At 38.2% G+C, this 19,323-nt stretch overlaps 2 protein-coding genes across 2 annotated transcripts; both read right to left on the bottom strand.

Annotated features, from left to right (window-relative positions):
- Positions 1-14,237: 14,237 nt before the first annotated feature.
- LOC104211972 (ankyrin repeat-containing protein BDA1-like) lies at positions 14,238-16,029 on the bottom strand. Its single transcript, XM_009761128.2, has 2 exons — positions 15,253-16,029; positions 14,238-15,158 (listed from the first exon to the last, which is right to left on the bottom strand). The coding sequence occupies exons 1-2, from the start codon at positions 15,823-15,825 to the stop codon at positions 14,343-14,345; spliced, it is 1,389 nt and encodes a 462-aa protein (XP_009759430.2). The 5' UTR covers positions 15,826-16,029; the 3' UTR covers positions 14,238-14,342.
- A 1,123-nt stretch (positions 16,030-17,152) lies between these two features.
- On the bottom strand, positions 17,153-18,904 carry LOC104211971 (ankyrin repeat-containing protein BDA1-like). The gene is made up of 2 exons (XM_009761127.1): positions 18,172-18,904; positions 17,153-18,075 (listed from the first exon to the last, which is right to left on the bottom strand). The coding sequence occupies exons 1-2, from the start codon at positions 18,742-18,744 to the stop codon at positions 17,257-17,259; spliced, it is 1,392 nt and encodes a 463-aa protein (XP_009759429.1). The 5' UTR covers positions 18,745-18,904; the 3' UTR covers positions 17,153-17,256.
- Positions 18,905-19,323: the final 419 nt, after the last annotated feature.

The raw sequence follows: 19,323 nt of genomic DNA, 5'->3' as shown, positions 1-19,323 counted from the left end.
ACGTATCTCACATCCGGTGAGAATCAAACCCGCGTAGTTCGGGCAAATAAGCTATTTTTGAGAAGACCCTTTTCCATTTCTATTTTTTTTATTATTATTCTTTTTTCACAACAATCAAATAGACTATTATTTTTCATTCATAACAAACAAACAAATTAACGAAAAACATAAAACATTCCTTCTTTTTTTGAGAAGGTGGGGTTGGACCCGATGAGGGTTGCCTACGTATCTCACATCCGGTGAGAATCAAACCCGCGTAGTTCGGTCAAAATAAGGATAAGTAGATGAACTAACCTTTTTTGAATTTGAAAGAACTACTTTAAAAGAAGAAAGGAAGTATATTTTTTTATTTTTGATTGATTTTCTTTTTAAAAGAAACACTTCTAAGATATATTTTTGAATTTCATTTGCTTTTTTTTTATTCTAAAGAAGAAGAAGAAAATATTTTTTGGAATTTTACCTTTAATAAAAGAAATGCTTCTAAAATGTTTTTTTTTCTGAATTTTCTAAAGAAGAATCAAAATATTTTCGGATTTTTATTTATCTATTTTATCTTTTTTGAATTTTGAACTTTCTTTTGATTTTTTTTTTTGGATTATATATACTTATTTTTGGAACAAACAATAAAACTCTTTTTATTTTTATTTCTGGCATTTTCATAGACAAACAAAATAAAATAAAATAAAACATTTTTTTTAAAAAAAACAAACTCTTTTTCATTTTCATTTAATGGCAAAACAAACTATTTTCTTTAATATTTTTTAAAAAACAGACAGAACAATGGTGATTTTTTTTTTATTTTTCCTTTGCTTTTAATATAACAAACTAACAAGACATTTTTTCATTTTTAAAATTTCGGCAGAGTTTCGACTCTACTCGGACTTCTATGCTGTTATTTTCTCCTCTTTTTCACGATTTATTTTTAATCTGTGGAAAATAACGAAAACATACAAAATCTTTTTGAATTTTCATGCTTTGTTTTATTTGTAATTGTTTTTTTTATATTTATTATTTCTTTCAAAAATGTGGCATGGGAGACATAACGATTTCCAAGACTTCTTGGATTCCGCAAATGCTCCCCATGCGCTTTTCCCAACATATGAAGCGTGGGGGACATATGGGAATTCCAAGACTTCTTGGATTCCACAAATGTTCCCCATGTGTTTTCCCAAAAAGCAAGCGTGGGGGACATAGGGAATTCCAAGGCTTCTTGGATTCCACAAATGTTCCCCATGCTTTGATTAAAATAACATCATGCTGGAAATGACCCATTCGCCCTTGACTGAATATAACATGTAGCACATAGGATGCCATAAGATGGTCTATTATTTTCAGGTTGCTTGTCCTAGACGGACCCAACCCCTGTGTTGAGTCCCCTAAGTCAAATGCACATGATGCAAATAAACGTTCCTACTAGGGATCCGGCATGTGGCTTTGTTATACTAGGTTCAGAACCTGGGTGTTTGTTCTAGACCTGGCTTACCCGAGCGGACAGCTCGAGCCGAGGGGGGGCAGCGTACCGGGAATACAGAAGCTTCACCGGCTTAGCAACTTATCCGAACCTCGTTCTAAATTGGGATTTGACACTATACAGAAAAGAAGTCATACGAAGTATGCCCTTCTTCATGATTTAGAAGACTCAGAAAGTATAGGGGTTTCGGCACAGTTTATATACAGTTCACGTAATATCGAAGCAGTAAAAGCAGCATTTAGCACATTAGGCTCAAACATGTAAAAATCAGATAATAGATAAAGCCAAATAATAACAATTATTTTAAGCTCGAATTCTTAACCCTGAACCAGTGGTTCTGGGTATTGTCCCCAGCAGAGTCGCCAGAGCTGTCACACCTCCTTTTTCCGCACCCGCAAGGGCGCAGGGGGAGTTTTTCCAATTAAAGGACAATCGAAACGGGATTTATTTATTAATTTCAGAGTCGCCACTTGGGAGATTTAGGGTGTCCCAAGTCACCAATTTTAATCCCGAATCGAGGAAAATAATGACTCTATATTATAGTCTGCGTACCAGAAATCCGGATAAGGAATTCTGTTAACCCGGGAGAAGGTGTTAGGCATTCCCGAGTTCCGTGGTTCTAGCACGGTCGCTTAATTGTTATATTCGGCTTGATTATCTGATTTTATACAAGTATGAACTTATGTGCAAATTTTAACTTTTAACCGCTTTATTATTATTGTTTTTTACAAGAATGTGAACATCGCTTAAAACACGTCTTTGGACTGTGTCACATGAAATGCACGCACAATCCGGAACGCATTTTATTTGATGTTTTGAGATTTGGATTTGGGTCGCATGAAATGCACACCCGAGTTTAAGAAAAATAAATTATTAAACGCGCGCCTAAAGAGACTATCGCGTTATTATTTTGCGGAGGCCGTGAAATTCGCTAAACGACCCTCCTGAATTCTAAGTAATTTTAAACAAGTATTTACTGAGGGCCCCGCAATTTGTATTTTTATTCGGCGAGGCTCATCTCATTCTTATTTTTTAAAGAATTTGCAACGTCATGGAAATGCATCTCGGGCCACGCCACAATCAATGCGCCCGTGACTAGAGACATATTTCGACTCCGTTGAGATTTGGATTTGGGTCACATAAATGTGCACCCGAGTTTAGGGAGATAACATTATTAAAGGCGCGCCTAAAGCAACTAGCGCATTATTATTTTAGGTGGGGCCGTGAAATTTTCTAAACGGCCCGTCCCGGAATCTAAGTGTTTAATACATACATTTAGAGGGCCCCGCGGCTTGTGCATTTTTTCTTTTCTTTTCTTTTTTTCTTTTTTTTTTATTGTTTTTTTTTGCGAGGCTCGTCTCATTTTTACTATTTAAGGGCAAACTTAAAACAACTACGATTTCCTACTAGTGAAGCCATCCGAGATTAAACAAAAAAACGATTCTAACAGGTAATAATATCCATGGTAAAAATGAAAAATAGAATAACCTCGTTCATATGCTCATATTTACTTTAAGCATGCAGTAACCAAACATAAAATACCATTTTTAACACAACAACAAAAATTGCATCGTTGACATTCATAAATATAGAATATTTTCATTTATTGCCTTGAATCATAACATGCGAAACGAACAAAATGAAACAAGGGACGAAGAACACCAACCTTCGAACCTCGACAATCCTAGAACGACAAACAGTGCTTCCCACGGAACTCGAACCGGACTTCACTGAACAAGGAACAATGATGAAACCTCGGACAAAACACCTCGACGAGCAATAGCAAACTCACCGGAAAAACAGAAAGCTCGGACCAAAGTCGAATCGAGGCAACCAACAGCTGCTCGACAATGCCGACAGTAGTAAGGTCGACGCCAGGGGGGCTGCTGACGGGCTTAGGGCAGTGACGTTTGGTGGTGGTGTTGAGCTGGTTTTTGGACGTGAGGGGAGTGTCACGACTGGAGGGTCAGTTACGAGAGGGTTCGACGGGTTTGGTTTTTCCGGTGTGAAGCTTAGGAGGAGGAGGGGTCGTGGTCGTTGATGGTGGTTATGGCGTCGGGGCAGGTGGTCGACGAGACTGGTCAGGAAGGTGACACAGCAGTGGTGGTGGTGTTCGGACAGTAGTCGATGGCCGGGGTTGGATGGGTCGTTTGGTGAGTTGAAGAAGAAGACGATGGTGTCTTCCTCTTCAGGTGGTTTGGCTTTTTGGCGACGGGGACGCGACGGGCCTGTTTGGTCACGACAAGGGGTCGATGGAGGGAAGGGATCGTTTGTGGTGGTGTTGAGGAGCTGGGGGGTTCAGACGGTGGAAGGACTGGAATGGAGGGTTTTTGCGTGGTTTTACAGTAGGGTTTCTTGGTTTTTCGAAGGAGGAAGACGATGGTGGTTTTGGGTAGGGTTAACGATGGTTTAGGGTGGTGTTTGGTGGTGACGGGGAGCTGAACGGAGGTCTGTTTGGTTGTTGACGGAGGGGGTTAGCTATGGCTTCTTCTTCTTCTTCTTGAGGAAGAAGAAACGTGAACAGTACATGTTTTCAAAAAATTCCCAAGTCCTTTCGTTGGTCCCCCCTTTGAAAATGTTCAAGTCCGTGCATTTGTAGCTTTGGCCAAGAAAAATGAGCCCCACGCGTGGTGGGGTTCAAGGTTTATGTCCCCCACGCGTGGTGGGGTTCCCCATGTGTCCTGGACACGGTTTATTATGGGCTAGGTCCGAAAATTAGGCCTAAAACCGGGTAGTTTGAACCCGAATATTATTCTTTTGCCCGGACCCGAGAAATAGGAACACGTTGCTTAACTAGTCCTATGTAAGCAAAATAACTACCAAAAATAAGACTAGTATTCAAACAAAACTATATATTTTTTAAATATTTTTTCAAGATTTAAAATAGCTACAAAATATTAATAAAACTATTTTTGTAATTTTCGTTTTTTCAAATATTAAGATAAAATATGAAGTAATGTTTTTTTTGTATTTTTCAAAGTTAAAATGACTATAGAATATTAATAAAACTATTTTTTGTAATTTTCGTTCTTTAATAAAGACAAAAATATGAAGTAATATTTTTGTATTTTTCAAAATTATAATGACTGCAAACATTAATAGAACTATATTTTTTGTAATTTTCGAATTTATATAAAGTACCAAAATAAAGTACAATTTTTGTATTTTTCAAGTTTATGAGAGATACATAAACTAAAATTTATATATATATATTTTTGAAAGTTTTCTTTTTGCAACGGAATAAAGTAAAAATAGTTAAAATAGCTATACTAGACCCAATTTCACATATTCACGCTAAAAATGTGAAAATTCTCGGGGAGGGTCAAAAACCACGTGCTTACAAGTCCCACTTGTGTTAAGTGGTCTGACTTATCCTTCTGGCATACTAGACAAATCTTCACATACTAAGCGACGTCATCGGCCATTTGAGTCCAATAATATGCACGACGAAGTAATGCCATGGTGCGTTCTTCACCAGGATGACCGGCCCACAGAGTATCGTGACATTCCTCCAGAAGAGTCCTTCGTAGATATCATCCTTTAGGAACATAAAGTCGGTTCTCTTTCACTTTCGGGAAACCATCTTTCATGTAGAACTGGCGAGTCTTGACCTGTCCTACCAGATCAACCAAATGTTGTGCATCAGGATCCTTGATGAGTAGATCATGTATCTGGTCTTTGATGGTAGTGGCTACTTCACTCCCCCCCTTAGGGTGGCGAGTAGGCACACCGATGCTAGACCAGCTCTCTGACTGAGCGCATTAGCAACATGATTGGTCTTCCCACTTTGGTACTCCAGGTTGAAGTGGAATTCAACTAGGAGTTCCTGCCACCTGGCCTGTCGACCATTCAACTTTGGCTGGATCATGAAATGGCTAACAACTGTGTTGTCTATCTTGACCACGAACGGGGTCCCCAGCAAATAGTGCCTCTAAAGGCGTAAGCAACAAACAACAACCAATAATTCTTTCTCATGGGCGGCATAGCGCCGCTCTGCATCCTTCAGCTTCCGGCTCTCGTACGCTACAAGATGCCCTTCTTGTAGCAAGACTTTGCTGATGGCATAGTTGGATGCATCTGTTTGTACCTCGAATGGCTTGGCCATATCAGGGAGGGCCAAGATGGAGCTACTAGACATAGCCGCTTTCAATGAAGGCCTCCACTTGCCTGGATCCCCAATCCCAGGGCGTGTCCTTCTTAAGGAGTTCTGTCAATGGCACTGCGATGGGGGAGTAGTTTTTCACAAATTGCCAATAGAAGTTGCATAGGCCAAGGAACTCCCTCAAGGCGTGGATATCCTTAGGCGGCAGCCAATCTGTGATAGCTTGAATCTACTGTTGGTCCATCTTGATCCGCCCTTCCTCGACGACATATCCAAGGAAGTCAATCTGCTTTTGAGCGAAGGAGCACTTGGATAGCTTCGCATACGTGCTCCCGCAATTGGGCTAGGACCTTCCGCAAGTGCTCCAAGTGTTCTTCTAGTGTTTGGCTATATACTACAATGTCGTCCAAGAAGGCCACCACGAATTCGTCAATGTACTCTCGAAAGACTTGGTTCATCAGGGTGCAAACTGTGGCCAGGGCATTAGTTAAGCCGAACGGCATAACCAGAAAGTCGTACGACCCATATCTTATCACACAGGTCGTCTTGTGTTCATCACCCTCTGCAATTTGAACTTGCCAATAACCTGTCTTCAGATCTATCTTGGTGAACACCGTCGCACCACATAGTCTATCAAACAAGTCTGCCATTAGCGAAATAAGTACTTGTTCTTCACGGTGATTTTGTTTAGAGCCCGATAATCCAAACAGAGTCGCAAGTTGCCATCACGTTTCTTTTGGAATAGCATATGGACCCATATGGGGACTTGGAGGGCGCGATGATCCCTGTGTCTAGCATTTCCGTTAACTGTACCGAAGCTCGATGAGTTCGGGTTGTGACATTCTGTAAGGCGCCCAGGCGGGTGTCTTCACACCCGGCACTAACTCAATCTCATAGTCCACGGTGCGCTTAGGCAGGAGTCAGTTTGGCATGTCCTGTGGCATGATGTCTTCAAACTCCATTAGCAGCTCTTTCACGAGTGCATGAATGGAACCCGATGAACATTATATATCTTTAATGTAGAGGGTGGCCAGGAAAGTAGGTTCATGTCATTTGACCCCCTTCTTCAACTGCAAGGTCAAGATGTTCTCAGCGGCCATCTTCATGGGCACGCAAGGGATAATGCAGGGCTTGGCCCCATTTTCTCCCATCATCAGTAACATGTCAGCATACGGTACGGGCATGGTGTTGGTTTACCTCAGGAATTTCAACTCAACTATCAACTCGAAGTCATCTATGATCACCACGCGCAGGTTGATTTTTCCTTCGTAAGGGCCAAGCTTCACTTACCTCTTTGGCTATTCCAGACACCGGCTGAGGAGGTAAGTTGATAGCCTTTACACGACATCTACCCTTTCCTACAACTAGACCAATGAGTTCCACCAGAGTCGAGGCTAAGTAGTTGTGGGTAGCACCCGTGTCTATCATCACCCGAATGGGCTTGCCATTTACCTTCATCTCGACGAACATTAAGGTCCTCTCTTGTTTAAGAGGAGTCTTCTCATCCACCTTCTTTTTCCCTTTCTTGGTGCTTGGGCAAGTGTCCTTCTTCTTACGGATACCAGTACTGGTTCCCGCTAAGGCCTCAGAAATAAAGCCAATAATTGCATTGAAGGTACCTACTGGTTCAGTGTGGTCCGCATCGTCTGTGTCGTCATCGGTCCCATCATCAAAAACTTAATGGGAGTTTATCTGTGCATGTGGACATTCATTATTCCAATGTGGTCCGCTGCAATGACGGCATCATGAAAGGGGTTTTCTCCCTCGATCATTGTTGTTTGACGCAACACTATTGCTGTCAGAGGAGGGAGACTTAGATTTGGTGGCATTCTAATCTTCTCCACTTCTGCTAGGGCCACTATTGCTAATCTGTCCCCCTTCGTATCCCGCTCCGGCAGGCAGCTGAGGCCTATCCTTCCGAGCTTCCACTTGATAGTCCCCGAGGAATTCCGCTGCTTAGATCGCCTTGAGTAAGATATCTACCCTTTGTTTTTGCAGCTCCATACGGGCATAAGGTTTCAACCCTTCCAAAAAAGTGAAGAGTTTATCTTTTTACCTTATGCCACGTATGTTCAACACGAGTGCGGAGAATTTTTGCATGTAATCCCGCACTGATTTGGTTTGGTGGAGCTCCCGTAATTTTCTCCTTGCATTGTACTCAATATTTCTGGGGAAGAACTGTAGGTTTATGGCTACCTTCAGTTCTGTGCAGTTTCGAGGGCATCTTCACCGGCCCTGATGGCTTCGTACTTCACTCGCCACCAGAGTTTAGCATCACCTTGAAGATACATGACAACAATTGCTACTTTCTTAGCTTCTTCTAGCCCCCCACAACATTGAAGTACCGTTCAATGTCGAAGATGAAGTTTTCCACTTCTTTGGCATTGCGAGCTTCACTGTATGGCTTTGGCTAAGGAATGTTCAATTTTTGTGTCGCGGGGGCGACGTTCACAACACCCTCGATTTGGTTTCTGACTCCTCGAAAGCAGGCCTTGTAAAGTAGCATTGACAACATTGAGTTGGCCTGTCAAGTTGTCTATAGTTTGTTGCATGGCAGTCACCCTGTCTACCTCTTGTGCCCTGTAGGCTAAATCCTCGATACGCTCCTGTTGGAGGCTCTCGAATTTGCCAAAAATTTAGGCTTCCTCTGTGGATGTGGTTTGCCGATCTCCTTCAGAGTCGCAACTGATGTTTTCTATGTCAACTTCGGCCTAGAGCATTCTGCGGTCCAGGTCGTCCAACCTTTGCACTTGGCTGATTCTTATTTCAGGTATCGTATCCACGATGGGTAATAATACGTCAACCGTCTCTTCAAGGGCCGCAATGCGGTTCCCATGATTCACCATGGTCAGAAATGGTGGTAATGGCAATGTGTTCCCTCGTCCGATGTCGAGCCTAGGCTCTAATACTAACTGTTACACGGTGTCTTCCTGAGATTCCTTGGAAGAGCGACATAAGGCTAAACAACTAATGTCAGTGTAGTTACTATCCGCCAACTGAGGTCCCTGTACGCTAGACGAGATTGTCACTGCCGGAAGGGAAAAACCAATGTCATGAGCAATTGAGCGAGCATAAATGAGAATTGAGAATGAAAGAAAGCTTGATTGCATTAATGAAAGTTATTATAGAAAAGCAACACGGTGTCGAGGGGGGAGACACAGTACAAAGAATTTTTTGCTCGCTAGAAAGTTTGATTGCTTGATCCCCCGTAATAGTGCTTAAAAAAAATAAACCAAAGTTACAAGACTAGACCTAACTAAGCTAGAGAAACATAATGGAAGTACATGAAATAAAACTACTCTATATTTACAATGAAAAGGACTTAGTTTGTTACAAGGTAGAAACATGTCCGTTGTGAGCAACCTTGTCTTTGGCATCACTGTCTGCACGCACGACATTGTCTGCTCGCGTGACGTTGTTGGCATCTGCCTACGGCTGGGCGCTGGCGAGGGATATCGGTGGAGCTACAGAGGTACGTGCGCGCTTGTCACTTGGCACAACCAAGACCACGGGGTCGTCCGTGGCGCTAGGCGTTAGGAGGCTTTCTAGGACGCCACGGGGCGCGCCCAAGGAGTCATGGGGCATGGCTGGAAAGCCGCCCATGACAATACATGGGTACATGTGTGTGTATATATATTAGGGGTGTTCATCGGTCGGTACGATACAATATTTAGATATTTCGATTCAGTATTTTCGGTATTCGATTTCTTAAAATGTATACCAACGCCTCACTAATTAAATTTGGTATGGTTTGATTTTTCTCCTTTCGGTTTCGGTTTATCCGGTTCGGTTTATTCGGTTTGAATACTAACTAGTGCATAAAGTCATTGAATATAATATTCTGAATTAAAGTGCTCAAAAGTACAAAACTAAAAACATTTGTTTGACAAAAGTTTTGTCCAAAACTAGCAAATATCAACTTAGAGAGAGAAAACTATACATAAAAGAATAAATTTGATCATTAGAAATATCTTATTACTTCCTTAGAATTAATTGATGAACTTAGAGAATAAAGGAAAGTAAAATTATAGATTTTTATATTAATGTTATAATTAATATTATGTGTATTATGTAATATAATATATATTTCGGTACAATATTGGTATTTTCGTATTTCATTTTAAAATACAAAATACCATATCTTATACCAATATTTTTTAAAACTTAAACCAAATACCATATCGAATACCAAATACCAAATTCGATTTCGGTACGATAATTTGGTATTGCACAACCCCAATATATATATACACAACCGTAGATATTGCAATGCTACAATATCTGAAGCTCTTCGCTATACTACAAATTAAAAGGGCTGTCAACTCCCACTTAAATCTGTAAATTTCAAGGGTCCGAATTGCATATAACGTTGTTACCCTGAATAATTAAGTTATGTTATAAATCAAATTCTCTCTTAAGTTTAATAATCTCTCTTGCAAAATCATTATGTCCTACACAGTGTTTTAAAAGGCGTGAGCGTAAGACAAGGCGTTTTACATATACCTCAGCGAGCCGTAAGCCCCATAAATATTTAATTTTTAATATTTTATGAAACAATATAATTACAGTAAATATTTATAAACATATAAAATTGCATAAAAATTGAAAAAAACTATAAATATGTGAATATAGATGTGCTCCATCCCTACAAAAAACTAGTCAAAACAATCTATTATACGCTACTTATAAGTACAAGTAACTTGAGTCTAAAAGAATAAAATTTTCTACATGGAGGAATAAAAAGGATGACTAACCTGCAATTTAAACTTTGAATTTGCTACTATGAAGGAGAATGGAGTTCTCTTTATATTTGTAAAAAAAAAAAATTAAATGTTCGTTGCTTTTGAAAATATTAGCAGACTAGTAGACAAGATAAAGAATTGGGAAAGACTATAAATTAGGGCTTCAGTCAATAGAAAAAGATCTTGACTTTTAAATGTAATACATTTCAATTCCTTTTTAAAACTTTTGAGTAATTATTAAGCTGACTTTTGAGAATTTGGGTATTATGTGAAAGACCTATTCAACATTTTTTATTTTAAGTGCTGCTTAATAGAATGAACTACAATTATCGTTTAAATTGATCATAAGGAGTAAATATTCTTGACACAGTTAATGCTCAAAACTTTAGCTATTACGTTATGTACGTTTATTTCTTTTTCTTGTTTGTGATGATAGCCAAATCAAAATTTGTGGACCTTAACATCCGATAGTCCACTACTTTATTTTTTGTGTTCTTCTTCCTTCTTTTTTTTTTTTTAAATTCGCTTATTTTTGTCTTAAATGGTTAATTTATTGTTTAGAAAGTAAATTTTGTTTTTAGTATAATTATATTATACAATAAATTTAAAGGTCTTTCAGTATGATTTCGTCTTAGTTCACGAGATCCATGCAAGCAATATGGAGAGGATTCTCTGTTGCAGCTTCAAATAACCTTTGGTCCATTATTTTGAAACATCCAATAATAAAAATACTTGTGAAATTTTTTTACCTTTCTTTTGAGCTTATATATATAAAAAATTATCTGCAGTTCTGGTAAAATGATCTGTTAATTTGCTTAATGGATTAATTAATTCTGTTCAATTTGACTCATTTTTGTTAGGAGGTTTCTTCTTGAATTAATAATTGGCAATCTCAGACGTTGAACTAGTAAGATAAATTGTTAATTATCAATGAGTCGCTCTCTTTTGATATATGAGTTCAACATGTCAAGCAACTTATTTGGACGTTTGACGGTATTCATCTGGTCCAGAAGTTCAGTTTTACTGAACAGATTTTCTGTTACGCGATGAGGACTTAAGACATTTGGAGATTTCTGTATATATATATATATATATATATTCAGATTTATAAGCAATTCAAAGTAAACGAAAATGTAAACAATTACTCTGCTAAAGTCATCTGATTCTTTGCCGTCACACCTTTTCTATTTTTTTTTTTTTTTTTTTACCAGTTTCACTAAACCCTCTTAAATTAATAAAAATATTTAGTAAAGCTCAAAAGGGTTTTTAATTAAAAAGTAACTAAATTGTGTTCAAAAGGAAATAACTCAGAGTCGGCACCTGACATGATTTGGTGTGTTAGGTCATTGTTTTTCTAAAAGTAATTTTTTTTCTTTCAAAACACTTAAGACTCCAAAACTAAGTTTGAGCTAGAGATTCGGGTAAGGGGGTTTTATTTGACTCAGGGAGAAGGTGTTAGGCACTCCCCAAGTCCCGTAAAAGTTACGGTTGCGTACTCGATCTAGTTGGCCTTTAAAACATTCAAATTGAGGTAGAAAACACAAAAGGAAAAATAAACACACAAAATGCTCGAGATCGTCCTCACCTAATTAAAAGAAAAAGAGAAATGAACATAAAGTAAAAATACTACAAAGATCTACTTTAGGCCTCCAATTACAAGTACGTCGGGGCATACCCAGATATATATACAAATTGCGGGGCATTTTCGGGTAAATTTAATTAAGGGAACGACCTCTCGCCTCGAAACTAACAAAAACCGTAAGGCTTGCCTACCCAAGTGTGGTTGGCTTAAATATGCTCCTATCGACCCCAAATAAATAAAAATAGAAATTAAAATTAGAGAATTATCTAAAACCCAACAATTCAAAGTTCTGTCCAAAACCCCAAGCTTGTTTCCTTAAGAGACCAATCCCACAACTAATTAAGTATCGTGCACTTCAGACATCCAAATCATATTGCTTTAATTTACTATTCAAATTTCATACCCATTTTGAGATCAAACGTGAACAATCAATTCAACATGACAATTCACATTAATTCAAGGTAAATAAACAAAGCAACTCCTTGAAGGATGAATATTCACTCCTTGTTATGTGAAACAAAAGCCAAGTTCCAAAACAAACAATATTCCGACGAACAATTGATCGGAACCTCGCCAGAAACCTCAAACGGAACCGGAAAAGATCGAAGCCAAACGACCTCCATCAAAATGGGACATTGATTCAAGAGATTCGAACCAATCCAAAATCGCAGCAGTAATCACTCCATTTTCCACTGCTGTTCATTCGCTTATATGCCTGACGCGCGGAAACTCGAATACTCGGAATTGAAAGCAGCAAAAAAAATTTAAGCTACAAGAACTGGAAACTCTAAAAAAAAAACAGAAAACCTAAAAATGATAGAGTCAAAGAGAGGAGGCCGCTGTTCTTCTTAGAGTTGTTAAGAGATGGTCCGATTTTCGTCGTTCATGGAGATCGACGGGTCTGTCGCTGCTGGGGTCTAGCGGCGTGAGAGGTTTTTGCGATGGGGGGTCTTGGAGTGGTTGAGAAAATGAAGTTACAGGAGGTTTTCGCTGGTGTTGTCTCTTCTTCTTTTGGTCAAAAGGGATATTTTGGTTAAGGCTAAGGTTGAAGAAGAAGGGCAGCCATGGGACTCCTCTCACGTTCGGTTCTCAGGTGTAGGGTTCTTTTGATGTGTTAAGAGTTACCGAAAAGTTAATTGGGGCAAGGGCTTGAAAATTTTACAAAATCGAGCCAAGAAAAGGTTATAAATTCAATTTAAATACCTGCAAAAATATAAAAACTCTTAATTGATTTTAATAAACTATTATATGTAAAATAAAATTAAAAACTAAAGTTGAAACTATTTTTTGGTATTTTCAAAGATTATATTAAAATAAAATAGGTTCAAAGTAATATATCCTTCTAAAGATATCTAATACGTGAATTGAATAGAGAAATATAGAACTATTTTTGTATTTTTAATTTTGTGATAAAAATAATATAAAAGAGTCAAAATTAGTTGAAGTAACTATATTAGACCTAAACTAAGTATTTAAATACTAAAATATATAAAATTTTGAGAAGGATAAAAAATCACATGTCTACGTTTGCAGGTCACTTTGACTTAAACTTTTCAGAGCTTTCTTCTTGAATTAAGAATTGCCAATGTCGAACAGATAATGTCACATCATATCCTACGTTTTTGCCACTGGATGCATACAGGGAGAGGAAAATTTGACTTGCTCTTTTTCTTGTTCATATAGTGATTATGAATTCTAAGGAATATGTTTAACTAACTAGTATGACCAATACAAGTTAAATGCATAAATAAACCTGAGGATTACGCTGAATTGTCAGGAAACGTGTATCAATGGAATTTGATTATATGCGATGCGACATCCCCAGGTGAAATTGATTATAGAAGCGTAGAGGAAATTCAAACTTTATTTTGTGTACACCTGTGGTAGAAAAATATATTATAATGCACTTTCAAGGTTTCATCCTTTACACATTTTAAAAACCTTTATTACTAAGATAACAAAAACCAGATTGAATATGTATTACCATAGTCGTGCGTGTCTACGCCAGCCTGCGCCTGCATACATTATTTTATAAGGTATGTATCGAGTAACTTTGTCCATATAGACTTGAGAAGATCGGAAGAGATCACCCATCCTTTTTGTGTCTGTTGAAATTTTTGGTCTCCCGTGATTTTCTACCACGTCATTGACCCTTATGCTACACCCTTGGATGTATCTCTGAGCAATTATTTGCGCGACAACTGCAGCCAATACTTGAATTGAGACAACTTTAATGTTTGAGGTGTTTAACTAAGTCAATTTGGATCAGTTTGAAATGTACCCATGAGTTCATTTTCCATTATCATCAATTAACCAGGGTAATTGGAAGAGAAATATCTGAAAGCAATTGAGTAAAAGAAAATGTAATTGAGTATAAATAACAAGGTTTTATTTTGGAATTTCAATACATCCTGGTTGATCAAAAAATATACAGGAAGATGTTGTTCAAGTACCTGAACAATTCCTACGTCTTGATAAGAATCTAGGTTTCTTCCAGTAGTTTCTCACCAACATTGTAATGTAAGGCAACAAGATTGGAAATACTGAAGAGAAGATAGAAAAGAAGATAGAAATTCCCCCGATAGGCGTTATGGCAGACATCACAGTATCATAGGTTGCTATCAAGGCAACAAGTGAAACTTGCAGTTCCAATTGCAAAGGAAATCCTACGGTGAGGAAATTTATCATGTGAAGAGATACAAAAAATCCGATGGAGTTGAAAACCAAGAACAACCCATAGGTAATTGGATTGATGGTTCCCATCACTGACTGACCTGCGATACGTGGTGAGGACATTTTTCCATCATTGCTGGTGCTGTTATTAGCGTCGGGCCAGTAAGTGTCCTGCCAAACACCTCCTGGTGGACTTAACACTGCTTGATAAGTTGCTGTTGCAATTAAATTAGCTATCACAAGAAGGGTGTCTCTTACTTTTCCTGGAGGATCTTTGGTTTTATTGTACTTGAAGTAATCTTGAAGCTTCTTAGATCGAGATCGAGGCTGATCTCTCCTGTGCTCTCTGCTGGATTGTACATTTGATGGATCTTGAACTGCAACCCAAGATTGGGGCGAAGCTTCTTGCTGTGAAGTTTGCATGTTTTCAACAGATACAGCACCACATGCTCTTAGAATTTCCTCAATATCTCCATCTCCGGATGCCTTAAGTAGCACATCCAAAGGTGTAAGGCCTCCCTTGTTCAAAGAATTCACCTCTATCGTGCCCTTGGCAACAATATTTTCGTCGAGCAATAGATCAACAACCTGGTTGATTCATTTCTCTTAGCTGTTAAGGTGAAAGTTAAAAAGCAAAATGAAGAGATAAAGGAAGCATAAATAAGATACCAGATATACTTGCCTCGTATTGCTTAGTTGACACAGCAAGATGCAAAACAGTATTTCCTAGAATGTCCTTCTTGCTTAAAAGATCATACTTGTTAAATTCCTTGAGGTTCTCAAGTAATAATTTGAATGATTCAAACTGATGATTCTTGACAGCTAAATGCGGACAAGTCTCGCCACGAGCAGTCACTTCTGCTGCAGAGTATGGAAAAGCCACAAGAAGCTCCCTCATAACATGTTTTCTGCCTTTGATTACTGCATGGTGAAGGGGAGTTCTTCTTTCCTTCCCTTTGACAAGGCAGAGATCACGGTCAACGCTCAAGAGCTGCTTCACAATCTCTGTATTCCCATTTGCTGAGGCAATATGCAAAGGGCTGAAACCATCCTGGTTTAGGTCTCTTGAAAATTCTGGCCTCAAATGAATGATCTCCTTAGCAAACTCAAGATGGCCACCTAAACAAGCAATATGGAGATGAGTTTCATTACCTGCTAATGAAACTGCCCTGAGAAGAAGAGGGTCTTCTTTGATCAAGTTTTGCAAGTGATGAATATCTCCTTTTTGTGCAGCCTCCCACAGCCTTCTGTCCATCAGTTTTACCGATGAATAATGTAATTTCTTTGTTGTTTCTCCTTTGAATTCTAAAATAAGCCTGCAGACTTGAACGTTTTGAAATTCAACTCTTTTTCATGACCTTCAAGCTGAACTTCAACTCTCAAAGGAATAAAATATTCCTTTGTGCCCTTGTTTCATCTTTCTAACTCTGTACAATAAAAAAAACATCAACCAAAACAACTGTCGTTGGCGAAAAAAAAAGGGTATTCAACAACAATATAGAAAGTTTTGGTTGCCTCGTTTTTAATTTCCTATTTTGACATCCTCCCTTTGTTCAAATTTGCATCAGTGTTCATAAACAGCTACTACGTTTCACGATATGAGGACTCTACTATGTTCTACTACCCTGTGAAATGAAGCATATAATTGATTTCTTGTTGGCATTGATAAATATATAAGGTGTACTAACATGAGAGGTTCAAATAGCAGAACTGGAATCTCAGCAACTCGTGCAACGTTGAAATGGTAATAACTTCTGCCATATAGGCCGCCAACGCAGTTAAGGAGCTGTCAATCATTACAAATGACCATGAACAAGAGAGCTCTCATGCAGCTCTTTCCTTAAGCGTCTTGGAAAGGCGACGTAATGAATGAAATCGAGGTGTCCACAGTTGCTTTCTGCTAACCGAATGCCCGCTCAATAAGTTAGGCTAGATTGCAAGTGCCGCACAAAAGACCAGAACAGTATGTACAAGAGAAATTGAATGAAAGCTTGCTTGTATTACAAGAAAGCCAGCATGGTGCTGGGAAGGGAAGACACCAATATAGCGATTTGAACGTTTGCCAGAAACTTAGACTGCTAGACCTCTCTTATATACTCACTTTATTACAATTTATATGTCTTACTTTCCTTTTTAGTCTGTTTAAAAAAGAATGTCACTTTCTATATCTAGAAACTATTTAACTCCAACATTTCACATGGCATATTAAAGAAAACAAGATTTAAGGGTATTTTGTTATATGATACACATCTTTAGTTTAAGGCCACAAGGTTCAAAAGTCTTTCTTACTTTTCGTTAAACTTCATGCCCAGTCAAATTAAGACACATAAAATGAAACGGAAGGAGTAGATCTTAAAAACATAAATGCAAGTTACAGGACATAACATAGGAAAGCTGTAAAAACACAACGGAAATGACACAAAGTTGATGTTAAAATGTAATATAACCATTTTAAGACAGTTTATAGGCAAATTCACAAAGATTTCTATTATTTTGATGAATGAGTATGCATGTCCCAATGAATTCCTCTTCCATTGACATCAATTAACAAGGATGATTGGAAGAAAAATATCTAAAAGCGATTAAGAGAGAGATATTAATGAATCTCATTACCAAGCTTCATTTTAGTATTTGAATACATCCTGATTGAACTTCAAAAGAAGAGCAAAATACAAGAAGATGTTGTTCAACTAACTGAACAGTTCATAAATCTTGATAAGAATATAGGTTTCTTGCAATAGTTTCTCAGCAACATTGAAATGTAAGGCAACAAAACTGGAAAGACTGAAGAAAAGATAATAAAGAAGAGAGCAATTCCCCGGTTAGGCGTTATGGCAGACATCACAATACCATAGGTTGCTGTCAAGGCAACAAGTGAGACTTGCAGTTCCAATTGCAAAGGAAATCCTATTGTGAGGAAATTTATCGTGTGAAGGGAGACATAAAATCCGATGGAATTGAAAACCAAGACCAAGCCATAAGAAATTGGATTGTTGGTTCCCATCACTGACTGTCCGGCGACATGTGGCAAGGACATTGTGTCATCACTACTGGTGTTGTTATTTCCTCCAGGTCGGTAACTGTCCTGCCAAACACCTCCTGGTGGACTAAGCACTGCTTGATAAGTTGCTGTTGCAATTAGAATGGCTATCACAAGAAGGGTGTCTCTTGCTTTTCCTGGGGAATCTTTGGTTTTATTGTACTTGAAGTAATCCTGAAGCTTCTTAGAACGAGATCGAGGCCGGTCTCTCCTATGCTCTCTGCTGGATTGTTCATTTGATGAATCTTGAACTGAAACAACCCAAGATTGGGGGGAAGCTTCTTGCTGTGAAGATTGCAAGTTTTCAACAGATACAGCACCAGATGCTCTTAAAATTTCCTCAATATCTCCATCTCCACATTCCTTAAGTAGTACATCCAAAGGTGTAAGGCCTCCCATGTTCAAAGAATTCACCTCAATTGTGCCTTTAGGAACAACATTTTCGTCGAGCAGTAGATCAACAACCTGGATGGTTCATTTCTCTCATCTGTCAGTAAATTGAAAGATAAATACCAAGATGAAGAGAAAAAAGAGACATAATGACACATCAGAGACACTTGCCTCGTATTGCTTAGTGGACACAGCAAGATGCAAGACAGTGTTTCCTAGGATGTCCTTCTTGCTTAATAGATCAAACTTGTTAAATTCCTTGAGGTTCTCAAGTAACAATTTGAATGCTTCAAACTGATGATTCTTGACAGCTAAATGAAGACAAGTCTCGCCTCGGGCAGTTACTTGTGCTACAGAGTCTGGAGAAGCCAAAAGAAGCTCCCTTATGACATGTTTTCTGCCTTTGATTACTGCATAATGAAGGGGAATTCTTCTGTCCTTCCCCTTGAGAAGGCATAGATTGCGGTCAACGTTCAAGAGCTGCTTCACAATCTCTATATCCCCATTTGCTGAAGCAATATGCAAAGGGCTTAAACCACCCTGGTTTAATTCTCTTGCAAATTCTGGCCTTAGATGAACGATCGCCTTCACAAACTCAAGATGGCCACCCAAGCAAGCAATATGAAGAGGAGTTTCAGTACCTGCTAATGAAACTGCCCTGAGAAGAAGAGGGTCTTCTTTGATCAAGCTTTGCAAGTGATGAACATCGCCTTTTTGAGCAGCCTCCCACAGCCTTCTGTCCATTAATTCTACCAGAAAATAATGTTAATTCCTTGGTTGTTTCTCCCTTGAATTCTAAAATCAATCTGCAGACTTTAGTTTCCTTCATTAGTTGGTGCTTAGAACTAACGAATAACTCAGCTCTCTGAGGATGTAAGACTTCAACTTTTTTTGGATAGGAAAAAAAAAGAGTTTGACTTTCATAATCCTACAGCTGAATTTCAATATATTGGGTTAATTTTGTCAGTCAACTATGTTTTAAGTTCACTAAAGTCACTCAACTATGTTTTGTCACTTAAAAGTAACTAAACTTTCACATTGTCACTTAAAAATTATTTTGGCTCAAACCCCTATCAAAAATATGACATGATATAAAATTTAATGAGAAAAATCCAAAAATAAATGTCGCATAAACTTAAATGGACTATACCCACTTTAGATCCATTTCATTCTTAATGTGATTTGACACATAACCCAAATGCTTACAATAAAAAAATATTAAACTTCACATTAGTTTAAAATGATTACCCTATACTACAAAATTCTTGCCTTTTCTGTTACATAATGTCTATTTATAATTATTCTATACTAAAAAAATTCTTA

Source organism: Nicotiana sylvestris, chromosome 1, assembly GCF_000393655.2.
Source record: "Nicotiana sylvestris chromosome 1, ASM39365v2, whole genome shotgun sequence".
Lineage (NCBI taxonomy): Eukaryota > Viridiplantae > Streptophyta > Magnoliopsida > Solanales > Solanaceae > Nicotiana > Nicotiana sylvestris.
Note: the sequence above shows the minus strand (reverse complement) of the source record. Positions and strands in the feature narration are given on the sequence as shown.